We start from the raw sequence: 18496 nt of genomic DNA, 5'->3' as shown, positions 1-18496 counted from the left end.
CATACACACATACTATAGGTTTGAATGGATCAAACATTGAACACGATGTTAGCCAACACTATGATTGAATTGTGCAAAGTATGCTGACTAGGGCCTCACTATGAATACAATAGGCTACAGAGGTCATTCCCAAATTGTCTGATGCACTCCCTGAGCTTCAATCTCAAATAACAGCCATATTTTTTGTGAGAATTTTTTGAGAGAATTCAACTAGCACAGTTGTGCCCAAGTCCTTGTCAAGATGACTACTGTGTGAGCAGAAATAGGCTCTTCTTGTATAATCTAAGATGTATTCACCGGGCTGGATCTCCATAAAATGCTTCACACAGGGATCAGAGAACTGTTTGAATAGTCACTCATGTTTTCTTGAAGACCCTTCCGATAGAGCTGCCGATGATCAGGCAGAACTGCTGGGAGAAGAACACCAAGGTGATCTGACTCAGTGTAGACTGTTTGACATTGCAAGTACAATATGGTGGGTCCCAGGAATGCTATACAGAGTCCAAAACTGAAGAACACACTCCAGTATGTACAGGTGTGTGTAAGTTCCTTTTAAAAAGTGTTTGAATCCGCTCCATTAAAAACATGATTGTTTTTGTTTTTGTATGTATTTTGGATCCCCAGTAGGTGCTGCCAGGCAGCAGGCAACTGTTCCTGGGGTCCAGCAAAATTATTACAATACATTCACAACAGATTTCACAACACAGTAAGTGTTTGCCCTCAGGCCCCTACTCCACTACCACATATCTGCAACACAAAATCCATGTGTACGTGTATGCATGTGTCTGTGCCTATGTTTGTGTTGCTTCACAGTCCTCGCTGGTCCATAAGGTCTATTTGTATCTGTTTTTTAAATCAAATTTTATTGCTTGCATCAGTTACTTGATGTGGAATACATTTCCATGTAGTCATGGCTCTTTGTAGTACTGTGCACCTCCCATAGTCTGTTCTGGACTTGGGGGCTGTGAAGAGACCCCTGGTGGCATGTCTTGTGGGGTATGCATGGGTGTCCGAGCTGTGTGCCAGTAGTTCAAATAAACAGCTCGGTGCATTAAATATATCAAAACCTCTCAGAAATACAAGTAGTGATGAAGTCAATTTCTCCTCCATTTTGAGCCAGGAGAGATTGACATGCATGCTTCCAGTTCTCTGCTGCCAATGACTGGAACGAACTACAAAAATCTCTGAAACTGGAAACACTTATCTCCCTCACTAGCTTTAAGCACCAGCTGTCAGAGCAGCTCACAGATTACTGCACCTGTACATAGCCCATCTATAATTTAACCCAAACAACTACTCCTTCCCCTACTGTATTTATTTATTTATTTTGCTCCTTTGCACCCCATTATTTCTACTTTGCACATTCTTCCACTGCAAATCTACGATTCCAGTGTTTTACTTGCTATATTGTATTTACTTCGCCACCATGGCCTTTTTTTGCCTTTACCTCCCTTACCTCACCTCATTTGCTCACATTGTATATAGTGCCTTGCGAAAGTATTTGGCCCCCTTGAACTTTGCGACCTTTTGCCACATTTCAGGCTTCAAACATAAATATATAAAACTGTATTTTTTTGTGAAGAATCAACAACAAGTGGGACACAATCATGAAGTGGAACGACATTTATTGGATATTTCAAACTTTTTTAACAAATCAAAAACTGAAAACTTGGGCGTGCAAAATTATTCAGCCCCTATACTTTCAGTGCAGCAAACTCTCTCCAGAAGTTCAGTGAGGATCTCTGAATGATCCAATGTTGACCTAAATGACTAATGATGATAAATACAATCCACCTGTGTGTAATCAAGTCTCCGTATAAATGCAACTGCGCTGTGATAGTCTCAGAGGTCCGTCAAAAGCGCAGAGAGCATCATAAAGAACAAGGAACACACCAGGCAGGTCCGAGATACTGTTGTGAAGAAGTTTAAAGCCGGATTTGGATACAAAAAGATTTCCCAAGCTTTAAACATCCCAAGGAGCACTGTGCAAGCGATAACATTGAAATTGAAGGAGTATCAGACCACTGTAAATCTACCAAGACCTGGCCGTCCCTCTAAACTTTCAGCTCATACAAGGAGAAGACTGATCAGAGATGCAGCCAAGAGGCCCATGATCACTCTCGATGAACTGCAGAGATCTACAGCTGAGGTGGGAGACTCTGTCCATAGGACAACAATCAGTCGTATATTGCACAAATCTGGCCTTTATGGAAGAGTGGCAAGAAGAAAGCCATTTCTTAAAGATATCCATAAAAAGTGTTGTTTAAAGTTTGCCACAAGCCACCTGGGAGACACACCAAACATGTGGAAGAAGGTGCTCTGGTCAGATGAAACCAAAATTGAACTTTTTGGCAACAATGCAAAACGTTATGTTTGGCGTAAAAGCAACACAGCTGAACACACCATCCCCACTGTCAAACATGGTGGTGGCAGCATCATGGTTTGGGCCTGCTTTTCTTCAGCAGGGACAGGGAAGATGGTTAAAATTGATGGGAAGATGGATGGAGCCAAATACAGGACCATTCTGGAAGAAAACCTGATGGAGTCTGCAAAAGACCTGAGACTGGGACGGAGATTTGTCTTCCAACAAGACAATGATCCAAAACATAAAGCAACATCTACAATGGAATGGTTCAAAAATAAACATATCCAGGTGTTAGAATGGCCAAGTCAAAGTCCAGACCTGAATCCAATCGAGAATCTGTGGAAAGAACTGAAAACTGCTGTTCACAAATGTCTCCATCCAACCTCACTGAGCTCGAGCTGTTTTGCAAGGAGGAATGGGAAAAAATGTCAGTCTCTCGATGTGCAAAACTGATAGAGACATACCCCAAGCGACTTACAGCTGTAATCGCAGCAAAAGGTGGCGCTGCAAAGTATTAACTTAAGGGGGCTGAATAATTTTGCACGCCCAATGTTTCAGTTTTTGATTTGTTAAAAAAGTTTGAAATATCCAATAAATGTCGTTCCACTTCATGATTGTGTCCCACTTGTTGTTGATTCTTCATAAAAAATACAGTTTTATATCTTTATGTTTGAAGCCTGAAATGTGGCAAAAGGTCGCAAAGTTCAAGGGGGCTTTCGCAAGGCACTGTAGACTTATTTTTCTACTGTATGTTTGTTTTACTCCATGTGTAACTCTGTGTTGTTGTATGTGTTGAACTGCTTTGCTTTATCTTGGCCAGGTCGCAATTGTAAATGAGAACTTGTTCTCAACTTGCCTACCTGGTTAAATAAAGGTGAAATAAAAAAATACATAAAAAATATTATTAATGCTAGCTCTCTGTGTACATCCAATGGCCAGCCGTGCTGCCCTTTACTGAGCCAATTGCTATTTTTTTTTGGCACCTGACCACACGACTGAACAATAGTCTGGGTGCGACAAAACTGGGGCCTGTAGGATCTGCCTTGTTGATAGTGCTGTTAAGAAGGTAGAGAAGCACTTTATTATGGACAGACTTCTCCCCATCTTAGCTACTGTTGTATCAATATGTTTCCACAATGATAGTTTACAATTCAGGGTTACTCCAAGCAGTTTAATCACCCCAACTTGCTCAATTTCCACATTATTTAATACAAGATTTACTTGAGATTTAGTGAATGATTTGTCCCAAATACAATGCTTTTAGTTTTTGAAATATTTAGGACTCACTTATTCCTTGCCACCCATTCTGAAACGAGCTGCAGCTCTTTGTTAAATGTTAGCTGATGTGTATAGTGTTGAGTCATCCACATACATAGACACACTGGATTTACTCAAAGCCAGTGGCATGTCGTTTGTAAAGATTGAAAAAAGTAAGGGGCCTAGACAGCTGCCTTGGGGAATTCCTGATTCGACCTAGATTATGTTGGAGAGGATTTCATTAAAGAACACCCTCTGTGTTATGTTAGACAGGTAACTCTTTATCCACAATATAGCAGGGGGTGTAAAGCCATAACACATGTTTTTCCAGCAGTAGACTATGATCAATAATGTCAAAAGCCGCACTGAAGTCTAACAAAACAACATTGTTTAACAAGCTTCAGAAATGAAAGTTGAAAATTTGCAGTAATAGACCTAACTAGCCTTTTGTTATTTGGTGCCCAGTCTACAGTATGGTAACTACTCTGTCTCTCTGCTGTAGGTCTTGTAGTATAATATTTGCTATCATAAGGGATTCACTCTCTACTAAAGCTTTTAAGATAGAGTTTCCCCCTGAATGACATAACTGAAAGGATGTCCTTTGTAGTTCATGGGAGATTCATGAACATTGGATCTATTTCAAGTGTCAATGATTTGTTTGTAGGTTCCAAAATGTGTCTAAATGATATTTGAAAGCTAAATGTCCTATCTGTCATAGTTTGCAGTCACTTGTGTCTCTCCATTCATAGTTTAGGTCAGGAAATGACACAAGATGACGGGGTGCTTAGCTTCCTTTGGTGCGTCCATGAAGTTGCATCCTGTTGTAACGAGAGCCCACGAAGTGACCATGCACCTTTGTTTGTGGGTGAGTCCACATTCCAGGCCAAGACTTACAGTTCTGTTAGTGATGACGTCCTCCTTTACAAGCCATCATGAGAGCAAACAAACTGCTCTTCCTTTCGCCTTTTACGACTCTGAGATGGCCCTGAGGGGGGTCAGCAGACAGAAAACAGACACCTTCGGCAAGTCAGCAGACCATCGTGTGATCTGCATGTGGTACTGAGTAAACGACCAGCCAGGTTTTTGAGCACTGGGGATGTGTATCCCAAGAGGAGAGAAGTCAGAAACGTTTTTTTTCCTACTCTTTATAACAAAGAGAAAATGTCACCAATAGTGCAAAGGACATTAAAACATGTTTTCCAGAAAATGTTTCAAACTGAAGGACTCATGACATGTTGATATAACCTTGAATCACACAGTGATATTTTCCTTCTCCTTTCCTATGTCATTAAAATGGGTATAATGGTATTTTGCTGTAACATCAAATGTATGGATTTTACCCAAATTATGTTTGGCACCTACAGGCTCATATTACATCGTCGGGACTGTTAAACTGTTTTTGTACAGAAGGAACATTCTGTAAACACTTACGGTGAAATCTCAGATTTATCTCACTGAACCTAAATGTGGTGAATTCTTAGAACCAACAGGGTTCCGTGATGCCCTGTCCAGCCAGATGTTAGATCAAGTTTCTTTGCGGTGCGGCCACACCAAGTTGAACTGAGTGATCCAATCTGCTTGGCAACCGAACACCGATCAACTTTTCCAAAAAATGTTGCCTTCAAGACCAACTGAGTTCGCAATCTATCTATCTGAGACCAAAGGAAGGATTCATTGCACGGAAGCAACTCTAATAGACTTTACTAAGGATAGAGAGAGAGAAGAAGTGGGTATCGCTCCTTCGGTTGTGAACTACTCCTGCCCGCTGTCCTCGGCTCCACTGACAAAAGATACTGGGACAACCATCCTCCAACCACTCATCCCATTCTGACGGAATCCCACTGAGGCAACAACAACATACAAGTAATTTGCCCTGTTACATTATTCAAATCCTATGAAAGTGTTGTTGTGTGTGTGTAACGTGATGGAAGTCATTGAGTAAATGTAAGACGGCAAGTCTAATCTACAAGCCCATGGTCAATACTGTCCCGGCACTGTCTACATTTGGATGCTAACTGATAGTCACTGGCTATTCCAGGTTGGTGAAGCTCTCTATAATTTTGCGGTTGTGAAACCTGTGTCAGTGTAGCCTCTCACATCTTCTCTTTCAATAAATATTATTCTCAAAGTCCTGTAAATGTGTTGTTGTAATCCCGTGTCGGACATACACACCACCAACACAGGCTCTCCTCAGTGATGTGTTTTGTCCCCACTCCTGTACATCTTATAGTTGTACTAGTTCCCATCCTGACAGACACCTAATTTCAGTTCGCTGATGACACTGCCTTGATCAGCCTGTTGCATGATGACGAGGAACATCATGGCCCGGTCCTAAATTACTTTGTAGAGCAGTGTGACGAATCACACTTGGTCCTCAGTACTAATAAGACCAACGAGATGTGCATAGACTTCAGGAAGTGTTCAACACCTACCTCTGCAACATCTATCAGATGTCAGATCATAGAGATTGTAGAGGAATACAAATATCTGGGTGTTCTCTTGGACAATAAACTTCAGTAGAGTAAATATACAGACCTGATCTACAAAAAGAGTCAACAGAGACTGTACTTTCTCAAAAGGCTGGGATCTTTTCATGTTAATTGTACTATACTGACTCTGTTTTACAAATCTTTCAATGAGAGTATTTTAACTTGTTGTGTTGTTTGCAATGCCACTGTCACCCAGAGAAATATGCTGAGAAGGATTATCAGCAAGCAAGGTACTTGGAATCAAACAGACAGGCCTGGATGAGATCTTTAAGGTCAGGGCCCTCCACAAGGCTCACAAAATAATTTTAGACCTAAGCCACCCCCTTTACCCGGACTTTGAACTACTCCCCTCTGGGCGCAGGTATAGGGCACCCATCGGCAGGAAAAACAGAACCAGACAATCATTTGTACCTAGTTTGATATCCCTCCTAAATAGCTCGGATTAATGTTCCTATCGACCCAGTACATGACACTGCAACAAAATTTCCCCATGGGGATAATAAAGTCAGTAAAGTAATTTGTACATGTAGGTAGGGGTGAAGTGACTATGCATAAATAATAAACAGCGAGTAGCAGCAGTGTACATGTAGGTAGGGGTGAAGTGACTATGCATAAATAATAAACAGCGAGTAGCAGCAGTGTACAAAACAAATGGAGGGGTGTCAATGTAAATAGTCAGGTGGCCATTTGATTAATTGTTCAGCAGTCTTATGGCTTGGGGGTAGAAGCTGTTAAGGAGACTTTTGGTCCTAGATCTGGCGCTCCGGTACCACTTGTCATGCGGTAGCAGAGAAAACAGTCTATGACTTGGGTGACTGGAGTCTTTGACAATTTTATGGGCTTCACTCTGACACCGCCTATTATATAGGTCCTGGATGGCAGGAAGCTTGGCCCCAGTGATGTACTGGGCAGTACGCACTACCCTCTGCAGCGCCTAACGGTCAGATGCCAAGCAGTTGCCATACCAGGCGGTGATGCAACCGCTCCTCCTTTTCCTGTTTGGTGGGCACTATGGTATTGAACGCTGAGCTGTAGTCAATGAACAGCATTCTCACATAGGTGTTCCTTTTGTCCATGTGGGAAAGGGCAGTGTGGAGTGCGATTGAGATTGCGTCATCTGTGGATCTTTTGGGGCGGTATGTGAATTTGAGTGGGTCTTGGGTATCCGGGAGGATGCTGTTGATGTGAACCATGACCAGCCTTTCAAAGCACTTCATGGCTACCGACATGAGTGCTACAGGGCGGTAGTCATGTAGGCAGGTTACCTTTGCTTTCTTGGGCACAGGGACTATGGTGGCTTGCTTGAAACATGTAATTACAGACTCGGTCAGGGACAGGTTGAAAATGTCAGTGAAGACACTTGCCAGTTGGTCCGTGCATGCTTTGAGTACACGTCCTGGTAATCCGTCTGGCTCCGTGGCTTTGTGAATGTTGACCTGTTTTAAGGTCTTGCTCACATCGGCTACCAAGAGTGTTATCACACAGTCATCCAGAACAGCTGGTGCTTAATTGCATGCTTCAGTGTTGCTTGCCTCGAAGCGAGCATAAAAGGCATAAAGTTTTAGTTTAGAGCATATCTTCAAAGGATTCCAACATGCTCTTGGTCATTTAAATGGCAGACTCTCCTCCTCTACCAGGGTTTGTGATCTGGCCAGGAAAAAGTACTTGTGAGAGTCAAGGCAGGGAAATCATTATCTCAAGTTATTGACAAATTGTCACATATCTGCTCTCAGTTACATATGCAACATGAACATGTTTGCAAGTCTAAAGTCCAGGAGGTTGACTGGGGATGGAGGGTAAGAGGAAGTGCATTATACAACACCACTAGCTTTATATTGTGTTACATTTGTGGTAAAACGTCACCCATTGCAGGAACAGAAAAGATTTAGAGGGCTTCTCTTGGTGAGTGTCTTGGTTTGCTGGATTATAGCTCATTCCTGAATTTATTAATTGAAGCTACTGACAAGTTATGGATTTCCGGGTCACCACAGGGGGAAGGAATAGGATTCAAGAAATGGTAGTAATTCTAATCATCACAAGCATTTCTTGAATCACATTCTTTGCCTACACAGTGAACTGGAAATCCAACCCTGTTGTGACCTGGAGGGGAGCCACAGATCACCGACACCCAACCAGTTACAGTTGAAGTCGGAAGTTTACATACACTTAGGTTGGAGTCATTAAAGTTCATTTTTGAACCACTCCACAAATTTCTTGTTAACAAACTATAGTTTTGTCAAGTCGGTTAGGACCTCTACTTTCTGCATGACACAAGTAGTTTTTCCAACAATTGTTTACAGACAGATTATTTAACTTATAATTGTATCACTGTATCACAATTCCAGTGGGTCAGAAGTTTACATACACTACGTTGACTGTGCCTTTTAAACAGCTTTGAAAATTCCAGAAATTATAAAACGGCTTTAGAAGCTTCTGATAGGCTAATTGACATAATTTGAGTCAATTGTGGGTGTACCTGTGGATGTATGTCACGGTTTTCTGTATGGGAAAGAGAGTCAGACCAAAATACGGCGTGGCTATTGCGATCCATGTTTAAACATAATAAACATAGAACTAGACAAACTAGACATGTAACATAGAATGCCCACCCAGCTCACACCCTGACCAACCAAAACATAGAAACATACAAAGCAAACTATGGTCAGGGTGTGACAATGTATTTCAAAGCCTACCTTCAAACTCAGTGCCTCTTTGCTTGACATCATGGGAAAATCAAAATAAATCAGCCAAGACCTCAGAAAAGAAATGGTAGATCTCCACAAGTCTGGTTCATCCTTGGGAGCAATTTCCAAATGCCTGAAGGTACCACATTCATCTGTACAAACAATAGTATGCAAGTGTAAACACCATGGGACCACGCAGCCATTATACCGCTTAGGAAGGAGATGTGTTCTGTCTCCTAGAGATGAACATACTTTGGTGCGAAAAGTGCAAATCAATCCCAGAACAACAGCAAAGGACCGTGTGAAGATGCTGGAGGAAACATATACAAAAGTATCTATATCCATAGCAAAACAAGTCCTATATCAACATAACCTGAAAGGTCGCTCAGCAAGGAAGAAGCCACTGCTCCAAAACCGCCATTAAAAAAAGCCAGACTTAGGGTTTGCAACTGCACATGGGGACAAAGATCATACTTTTTGGAGAAATATCCTCTGGTCTGATGAAACAAAAATAGAACTGTTTGGCCATAATGACCATCGTTATGTTTGGAGGAAAAAGAGGGAGGATTGCAAACCGGAGAACACCATTCTAACTGTGGGAATGGTGTTCCTTTGCTGCAGGAGGGACTGGTGCACTTCACAAAATAAATGGCATCATGAAGAAGGGAAATTATGTAGATGTATTGAAGCAACATCTCAAGACATCAGTCAGGAAGTTAAAGCTTGGTCGCAAATGGGTCTTCCAAATAGACAATGACCCCAAGCATACTTCCAAAGTTGTGGCAAAATGGCTTAAGGACAACAAAGTCAAGGTATTGGAGTGGTCATCACAAAGCCCTGACCTCAAACTTATAGAACATTTGTGAGTAGAACTGAAAAAGTGTGTGCGAGCAAGGAGGCCTACAAACCTGACTCAGTTACACCAGCTCTGTCAGGAGGAATGGGCAAAATTCACCCAACTTATTGTGGGAAGCTTGTGGAAGGCTACCCAGACGTTTGACCCAAGTTAAACAATTTAAAGGCAATGCTACCAAATACTAATTGAGTGTATGTAAACTTCTGACCCACTGGGAATGTGATGAAAGAAATAAAAGCTGAAATAAATCATTCTCTCTACTATTATTCTGACATTTCACATTCATAAAATAAAGTGGTGATCCTAACTGACTTAAGACAGGGAGTTTTTACTAGGAATAAATGTCAATTGTGAAAAACTGAGTTTAAACATATTTGGCTCAGGTGTATGTAAACTTCCGACTTAAACTGTACCATACTGCACCCAGTATCCTCCACATAGATGTTTAACATAACGACTCGTTCATGTAATTTATGCTACACATTCGCTACACATTCATGCTGCAATATGCTACATATCAGAGGAGGCTGGTGGGAGGAGTTATAGGAGGACGGGCTCATTGTAATGGCTGGAATGGAATAATGGAACGGAGTCAAACACAAACACATGGAAACCTTGTTTGACTCTGTTGTGTTCCTTCAATTCCAGCCATTACAATGAGCCCGTCCTCCTATAGCTCCTCCCACCAGCCTCTGCTACATACTGTATACTTAATTTACTTGTTAAAGGCTCAATAGTTCCATTTTTGTGCAACTGAACAAACTGTGTCAAAATCGAACGAGTTGCTGGATTCATATTGTGTAACTGATTTGCCAAGTCTATTGAAGCGGAGATGCTGGTCGAGTAATGACCCCTGAGAAATACTGTGTACGTTTTGATAAGAGGCATTGATTAACGACCATCAGCCTCAACACTTCCTCTTTCATAGTTACACCAACACACAAGTCACTTTTTAGGTAATTGTCAACTAACAACTGCAACGAACTAACATCCTTGCAGAGATTTGTAAGGCAGTTGTTAATTTCAACTGTATTGTCATTTGAAGGAGGGTGAAGATAGTGGTTTTCCATGGTTGGTAGAACTGGTTCTGTTAAAGTTGTCACAAACAGAATTATAAGAATGTGTGTCTATATTAAACAAAGTATTATTATTTACTCGTAACCTCTCAGATATTTGGTTAAGCTCCATGGTCTCACTATCACAATGACAATTCAGGAGGCTGAAGAAATTTGGCTTGGCCCCTAAAAACCTTGCAAACTTTTACAGATGCACAATTAAGAGCATCCTGTCGGGCTGTATCACTGCCTGGTACAGCAACTGCACTGCCCGCAACCGCAGAGCTCTCCAGAGGGGGGTGTGGTCTGCACAACTCATCACCGGGGGCAAACTACCTGCCCTCCAGGACACCTACAGCACCTGATGTCACAGGAAGGCCAAAATGCTCATCCTATAAACACTAGGAGTATATTCCTGTTTGTTGGGACAACTCTACTGGGCCTGTTCCTCAGCAGCATCTTCCCCTGTATGCTGACCTACACTAAGGACATTCTGGACTACCAAGGTACATGCATCAATCACCAGCATAAAAACAACACAGTAAAAACTCAGTAATAGAGTGATATGATAGAGTATGATGAGATAACATATCATCTGTCTGAGTGTGTTATTCAGCTTCTCTTTCTTTCTTGGCAGGATGTGCAACCTCAGTTCTGGTAACAAGTGCTGGGATGGGCGAAATGCCTTGAGAATTCATTGGCGAGTGGGTAGCCCACCTCTACCATCCGTTTTATTGGCCAATGTGCAATTATTGGAAAACAAACTGGATGATCTCCGTTCGAGATTATCCTACCAACAGGACATTAAAAACTGTAATATCTAACGTTTCACAGAGTCGTGGCTGAACGACGACATGAATAATATAGAGCTGGCTGGGTTTTCCGTGGTTCGGCAGAACAGAACAGCTACGTCCGGTAAGACGAGGGGCAGGGGTGTGTCTATTTGAAAATAACAGCTAGTGCGCGATGTCTAATATTAAAGAAGTCTCGAGGTATTGCTTGCCTGAGGTAGAGTACCTCAAGATAAGCTGTAGACCGCTGGGCCAGACGGATTACCAGGACGTGTACTCCGAGCATGCGCTGACCAACTGGCAAGTGTCTTCACTGACATTTTCAACCTCTCCCTGTCTGAGTCTTTAATACCTACTGTACATGTTGCAAGCAGACCACCATAATCTCTGTGTACAAGAGCACTAAGGTAACCTGCCTAAATGACTACCGACCCGTAGCACTCACGTCTGTAGCCATGAAATACATGGCTCACATCAACACCATTATCCCAGAAACCCTAGACCCCCTCCAATTTGCATACCGCACCAACAGATCCATAGATGATGCAATCTCTATTGCCCTTTCCCACCTGGACAAAAGGAACAACTATGTGAGAATGCTATTCATTGACTACAGCTCAGCATCCAACACCATAGTGCCCTCAAAGCTCATCACTAAGCTAAGCACCCTGGGACTAAACACCTCCCTCTGCAACTGGATCCTAGACTTCCTGACGGGCCACCCCCAGGTGGTAAGGGTAGGCAACAACACATCCGCCATGCTGATTCTCAACACGGGGACCCCTCAGTGGTGAGTACTCAGGACCCTCCTGTACTCCCTGTTCACTCATGACTGCACGGCCAGGCACAACTCCAACACCATCATTAAGTTTGCTGATGACACAACAGTGGTAGGCCTGATCACCGACAACGATGTGACAGCCTATAGGAGGTCAGAGACCTGACCGTGTGGTGCAAGGACAACAACCTATCCCTCAATGTGATCAAGACAAAGGAGATAATTGTAGACTACAGGAAAAGGAGGATGACCCTTTCTAATCGATGGGGCTGTAGTGGAGCAGGTTGAGAGCTTCAAGTTCCTTGGTGTCCACATCACCAACAAACTAACATGGTCCAAGCACATCAAGACAGTCGTGAAGAGGGCACGACAAAACTTACTCCCCCTCAGGAGACTGAAAAGATTTTGCATGGGTCCTCAGATCCTCAAAAGGTTTTACAGTTGCACCATCGAGAGCATCCCAACGGGTTGCATCACTGCCTAGTATGGCAACTGCTCGACATCCGATCGTAAGGCGCTACAGAGGGTAGTGCGTACGGCCCAGTACATCACTGGGGCCAATCTTCCTGCCATCCAGGACCTCTATACTAGGCGGTGTCAGAGGAAGGCCCAAAAAAATTGTCAAACACTCAAGTCACAGTTACATTAACACCCACCCCCCTTCGTTTTTACACTGCTGCTACTCGCTGTTTATTATCTATGCATATTCACTCTACCCTTACCTGTACAAATGACCTCGACTACCCTGTACCCCCGCATATTGACTTGGTACCTGCTGTATATAGCCTCGTCATTGTTATTTTATTGTGTTACTTTTTATTAGATTTTTTTACTTTAGTGTATTTAGTTAATATTTTCTTAACTCTTTCTTGAACTGCATTGTTGGTTAAGGGCTTATAAGTAAGCGTTTCACGGTAAGGTCTGCACCTGTTGTATTCGGCGCATGTTACAAATAAAATTTGATTTGATTTGGCATTCAGGCCAAAGTGTTCAATCTTGGTTTCATCAGACCAGAGAATATTGTTTCTCATGGTCTGATAGTCCTTCAGTCTTCTCTTGGCAAATTCCAAGAGGGCAGTCATGTGCCTTTCACTGAGTGACTTCCGTTTGGCCACTCTGCCACAAAGGCCTGATTGGCAGAGTGCTGCAGAGATGTTTGTCCTTCTGGAAGTTTATCTCATCTCCACAGAGGAACTCTGGAGTTTTTCACCGGGTTCTTGGTGTCCTTCCTGACCAAGGCCCTTCTCCCCTGATTGCTATCTTTCCGTCCTAATTTCAGACTGCATAAAGTCAACAGAAAATTCTGATGCTAATGGAACATGTTGTGCAGTGTCAGTTCTAGTCAGAGCAACCACCTTAAAGTAGAATTTATTGAAAGAAGTAATCATTTGTTCTTACTATTTCCCTTAGCAACCTTGTTTGTTCCGCTGGAGACATTTGTAAACTTGAGATAGGAAGCTAACCAGATGTAAGTGTGACATTAGTAGGGGATCTCCCATTGTATACCCATGAACTTACCTTGGCCAATGTCAAATGTGGGCCATGTTGGTCAGGAGTAGCTGTGTGCAATTACATTATGTTTCTAAACCGCAGCCCCACAAATTCAAGGCCATATGCGTGCCATATGCGTGCCATGTAGGTCAGTTGTGTAGGTTGCTAAACACCCGCCCCAAAACTACAAGGTCTTTTATTAAAACATGGTTAATTTATGGTGAACTAATCTCTAAGGTCATATTCACTCCAAACCAGGTTTTAACATCGGTTGTTGGCATGTTATTACTGAAGGTAGTCCTTGGTGGATATAAATATTTGTAAATAGTTTGTCTCTGACTACAATGCCAATGAAGAACATAATGAATCATTACCACACACTCTTGGCAAGTGTTACAGCTTTTCTGCTCTCTCATTTACTGTGTTCCTGTTTAAGCAAGTTAACATCGTGTATCTCACTTTGGAAACGTCTACCGTAACGACATATATTTTGAGCTAACGCAACAGTTATTTCTTCATGAATAAAAAAGTTGAGTCACACAATTTCACAATACTGAGATTTTTCTAAGGATACAAGCACATAACAAAGTCAAACTTGGCTCAGAATGTTAAGAACATTCTAGAAGTGTTACTAAAGGTAAGAAGTGTTATCTTTTTTTGAAAGTCTGGTTGTTCTCCTTTTATCATCTTAAACCATCCCCCTTAGTCAAGTATGCTCGTCGGCTTCGGCTACTGTATAACCAGGGACAAAGACAGTTGTAGGACATTTTCAATGTTAGTTTAGACTAAATTCAAAGATGTGTTGAAATACATTAGGGGGTCAAGTTATTCATCACTCTGTGCTGTGCCTCACCAATTTGGTCCGTTCACTCATAGAGAACAACAACATTTGCTGACGAAAATGGGAAACAAACCAAGTAAGTAATTTCCTATTCACAAAAGGATCTAGAAAATCCACAGTATTTCTTACATAATATACTGTCACACATACATCTTTACATTGTGATGCGATCAAAGATGTGTATTTAATTGTAATGTTCTATATGTGGGATGGATAAGTCAAAGGTGACCTTGTGGTGGCAGTGATTGGGACTTAAACAGCTGTAAACAGGCAATATTAGTCAAATAAAATATACTGTATGGTTGTTATATGAAGTTGTCATGAACACATGTTTCTGTTGGCTGTTTTTTGTGGTATTCTTTTGACACAATATTAAAGCACTAATTTAATTTTGCTCTATTTTTATTATTTGATATTGTGTTATGGCTACTATAAATATACTCATATCCTTTAAAGCAACAACTACTACAATAGCACCAACAACAGTAGCAACAACAACAACTACTACAATAGCACCAACAACAGTAGCAACAACAACAACTACTCCTACAACCACATACATACCAGCAACTGCATTAATTGACCAAAGGTAAGACTTGAATTCTACAACTAATTCATAGTCACTCAAATTCATACATTTTATTCACAAACGCCAAGTCAGATAAAAGGCTTATATAAAAAAATTTAAACTCTGAAATCGCCGTTTTTCTCTTGTTCTTTTTGACCCTTTAGGTGTGTACCAGTGGAGCAGATCATTATTGGCCTGGCCACCTGTATTTGTGTACTCTTTATGGTGGCTGCATTAGGTCTGCTTGTTTATACCCTCTGGAGAAAGACCGCTTTGGGTGAATGATCATCTTATTTTGAAACTTATTGAACCAATTTAACGTAACACAGACAGAGGTGTATATTGGTTTATTCTGAGAAACATTTAAAAAATATATATATAAATATTTCTTCTGTTTCCCTTTTCTGTTATTTTCCAGCATGTGGGTCAAAAGCAAAAGAGTTGGATGATGAAACAAAAACCGCAGACAAACCACAGGTTCGGAAATGCATTATTCAACACAGACCAAAAGCATACTCTATACCTAAGTATTTAGACAAATTCTTATTATTTGTACAGGAGATGACTGAGAACTGACTTTTTCCACAATTTGTTATGTTTCAGCCATATTCTAAAATGGATGAAATATATTTTTTTAAATCATCAATCTACACACCATACCCCATAATGACAAAGCAAAAACAGGTTTTCGAAATGTTTGCAAAAGTAACAAATATAAAACACATAACACACAAATGTAAAACACACAATACTTATTTACATAAGTATTCAGACGTTTTGCTATGAGACTCATCCTGTGCATCCTGTTTCCATTAATCATCCTTGAGATGTTTCTACAACTTGAAATTCAATTGATTGGACATGATTTGGAGAGGCACACAGCTGTCTATATAAGGTCCCACAGTTGATAGTGCATGTCAGAAACTCCCCAAATAAAGGTGTGCCAAGCTTATAGAATCATACCCAAGTCTGTAATCGTTGCCAAAGGTGCTTCAACAAAGTACTGAGTAAAGGGTCTAAATACTTCTCTAAATGTGATATTTCTGTTTAGTTTTTTTATACATTTGCAAACATTTCTAAAATGTTTTTGTTTGTTTTGTCATTATGGGGCATTGGTGAGGGGAAAAAACAATTTAATCAATTTTAGAATAAGGCTGTAACGAAATGTGGAAAAAGTCAAGGGCTCTGAATGCACTGTAAAAGCATACATTTACTAGTCTCTCACAATACACAACTTTAGGGTGTAATTTGTTTGTATATTATTTTACAGGTTGTTGTTATTGAAAACGAGCACACATATGCAAACGATGGTAAATCCAAGGCACAGATGATTGATGACCACTTTACTTACAGTAACCTGACCATCCTAAGGGCTCACGCCAAACCATCACCAGCCACAGAGATGACTGAATATGCCAGTGTTAGAATCCGCAATTCTGATGTTTTAAATGTATAATAATGCAGAACCATGCATATCTTCTTAATGCTCTAGAGTCACAGGAGTGGGAGGCAGCTCAGCATTGGAATCTTTACGTTTATTTTGTGTGATTTTGATGGGGTTACTAAACACGTAACATGTGTTTTTGATTGCAATGTCTATTCAATGCAATTATGTTTTGTATCATGTGTTTAATATCATGATATTAAAGTAGCATATAGAGAAAAATAAACTGCATTACACATATTTGGTGGTTTTCTCACAAAATGACCAATAATCCACTGTTTCTGATTTTAAAAAAATGTCAACATACAAGTAAAGAAAACCTAATTCTTTATGGGAACACCTAGGATCTGGTGTCATTCATTGGCACTTAAATCAAAAACTAACTTCAAATGGAGGCCTTTACTGCCCCCCAAAATCCTGTAATTCTACCCTTTTTGCCATGGGGCAGGGATGTTTTTCTTCTGTTTTATATCATCTCATGTTGTTGTTCACATTTTGTCATGAGGCTGGGAGAACATTTTGTAGTTTTAAGCGAATTTCTTGCAATTCTACAAATGTTTCTATCATATGCTACCAGGATAGATGTATAGCCATCTCCTGCCAGTGTAAGCCTTACTATAGGCAGAACACAAAGTAGTGGTGTAGGGGACCTATTTTAGATCATTGTCAGATTGTGGTGAAGACCAGCAAGCCCAGAGTTACAGAAAGGAGCTACATCATGAAGGGTACGAATGCCGGGGTCTTCACTGTCACAATGAGTGCACTGAGGCAATGTGAGGAGGGGAGGTACTGGTGTGTCATCTCCAGACCTGGGAGGAATGTCTAAAGCTACATGTCCTCTGCACATGTAATGCCACTCAGATTGTCCTGCTGGAACATCAGAAGGTTTCACCCACAGTGTTGTGAAACCATGCAAAAAGCCAGATCAGTATGATCTGCATGAAGTGTACCATTTCATTTAAGATCAACTATTGTGTTCCTTCCACATGGCTTTCTGTAGAAAATGAGAATATGAAAACAATGTACAGTGTATGTCCTTGTACTTGATCATATTGTAAATTATAATAAGACATTAACATGTATTTTTCCAGGCATATCTTTTTCAACTGCTGCCACTGCATCTATCGATTCAACAACATTAGTGCAGGAGGAAAGTGCAACATGGCGAGTCCTAAAAAAATAATATTTTCAAAGGGTAGAATGTTTAGTTTATAGGGGAGGGGGTCGGTGTCAGCCATAGTAGTACGGCACCCCTGGAGAAAATTAGGATTAAGTGGCTCAATCAAGGACACATCAACAGATATTTCACCAACAACAATATACAATATCTAAATAAATAGGCTACATGTCTCTATATTATGCGTGAGTATAATTTCAGGAGATACAAGAACAATTTGAACAGTTTGCTACTAAAGGAGCGGAAACAGCGTGGAGATGTGTAAATAGACAGCGAGGAAGAAGGAAAGGTGCTGAGTGTAGAGGGAAGCGGTGTGGGGAGGAAGATTGGCGTCACCGGGAGCTTAGAAATTCAACCTGATGAGAGTAAGGAAGGATTACCTGCAGAGGCAGGTGTGGTGAAGACCGCTGAGGTCGAGCCTCGTCCCGATTATAAAAATGATTCTTTCCCAGTGGTAGTGAGATTTTTGGAGAGAATGGATACTTGCATTCTGGCTGATCCATATGTGGTTGGGTAGAGAAGAGTTTAGGAACTGAAATGTAAAATTCTCTGTGTTTGTGACGCCTACCGTTCGGTGCGACGCAGACCCAGTGGACAGTGCAGTGAAACAGATAAGACACTGTCTTATCCTGCTGAGTTTTGATGCACTCTTTACCAGATAAAGTAAAGTTAGGATGTGTCAGTTATCCTGTGAGAGCTT

At 41.1% G+C, this 18496-nt stretch overlaps 1 protein-coding gene across 1 annotated transcript; it reads left to right on the top strand.

Moving 5' to 3' along the window:
* The first annotated feature begins 14291 nt into the window (after positions 1-14291).
* On the top strand, positions 14292-16859 carry LOC149976917 (uncharacterized). The gene is made up of 6 exons (XM_090201653.1): positions 14292-14403; positions 14643-14683; positions 15064-15196; positions 15340-15452; positions 15594-15652; positions 16446-16859. Exons 2-6 carry the CDS (start codon positions 14668-14670, stop codon positions 16629-16631), a joined length of 507 nt encoding a protein of 168 aa, XP_090057779.1. The 5' UTR covers positions 14292-14403; positions 14643-14667; the 3' UTR covers positions 16632-16859.
* Positions 16860-18496: the final 1637 nt, after the last annotated feature.

This window comes from Oncorhynchus mykiss, chromosome 16 (genome assembly GCF_057628025.1).
Source record: "Oncorhynchus mykiss isolate SJ-2025 chromosome 16, ASM5762802v1, whole genome shotgun sequence".
NCBI lineage: Eukaryota > Metazoa > Chordata > Actinopteri > Salmoniformes > Salmonidae > Oncorhynchus > Oncorhynchus mykiss.
The sequence above is the reverse complement of the archived record's forward strand: the minus strand, read 5'-3'. Positions and strand labels throughout refer to the sequence as shown.

Bases quoted from the DNA above. Each gene is read 5' to 3' on its own strand.
- LOC149976917 (XM_090201653.1), top strand. The intron at 15,197-15,339 runs GTAAGACTTGAA...TTGACCCTTTAG, and splicing joins ACTGCATTAATTGACCAAAG to GTGTGTACCAGTGGAGCAGA. The intron at 15,453-15,593 runs GTGAATGATCAT...GTTATTTTCCAG, and splicing joins CTGGAGAAAGACCGCTTTGG to CATGTGGGTCAAAAGCAAAA.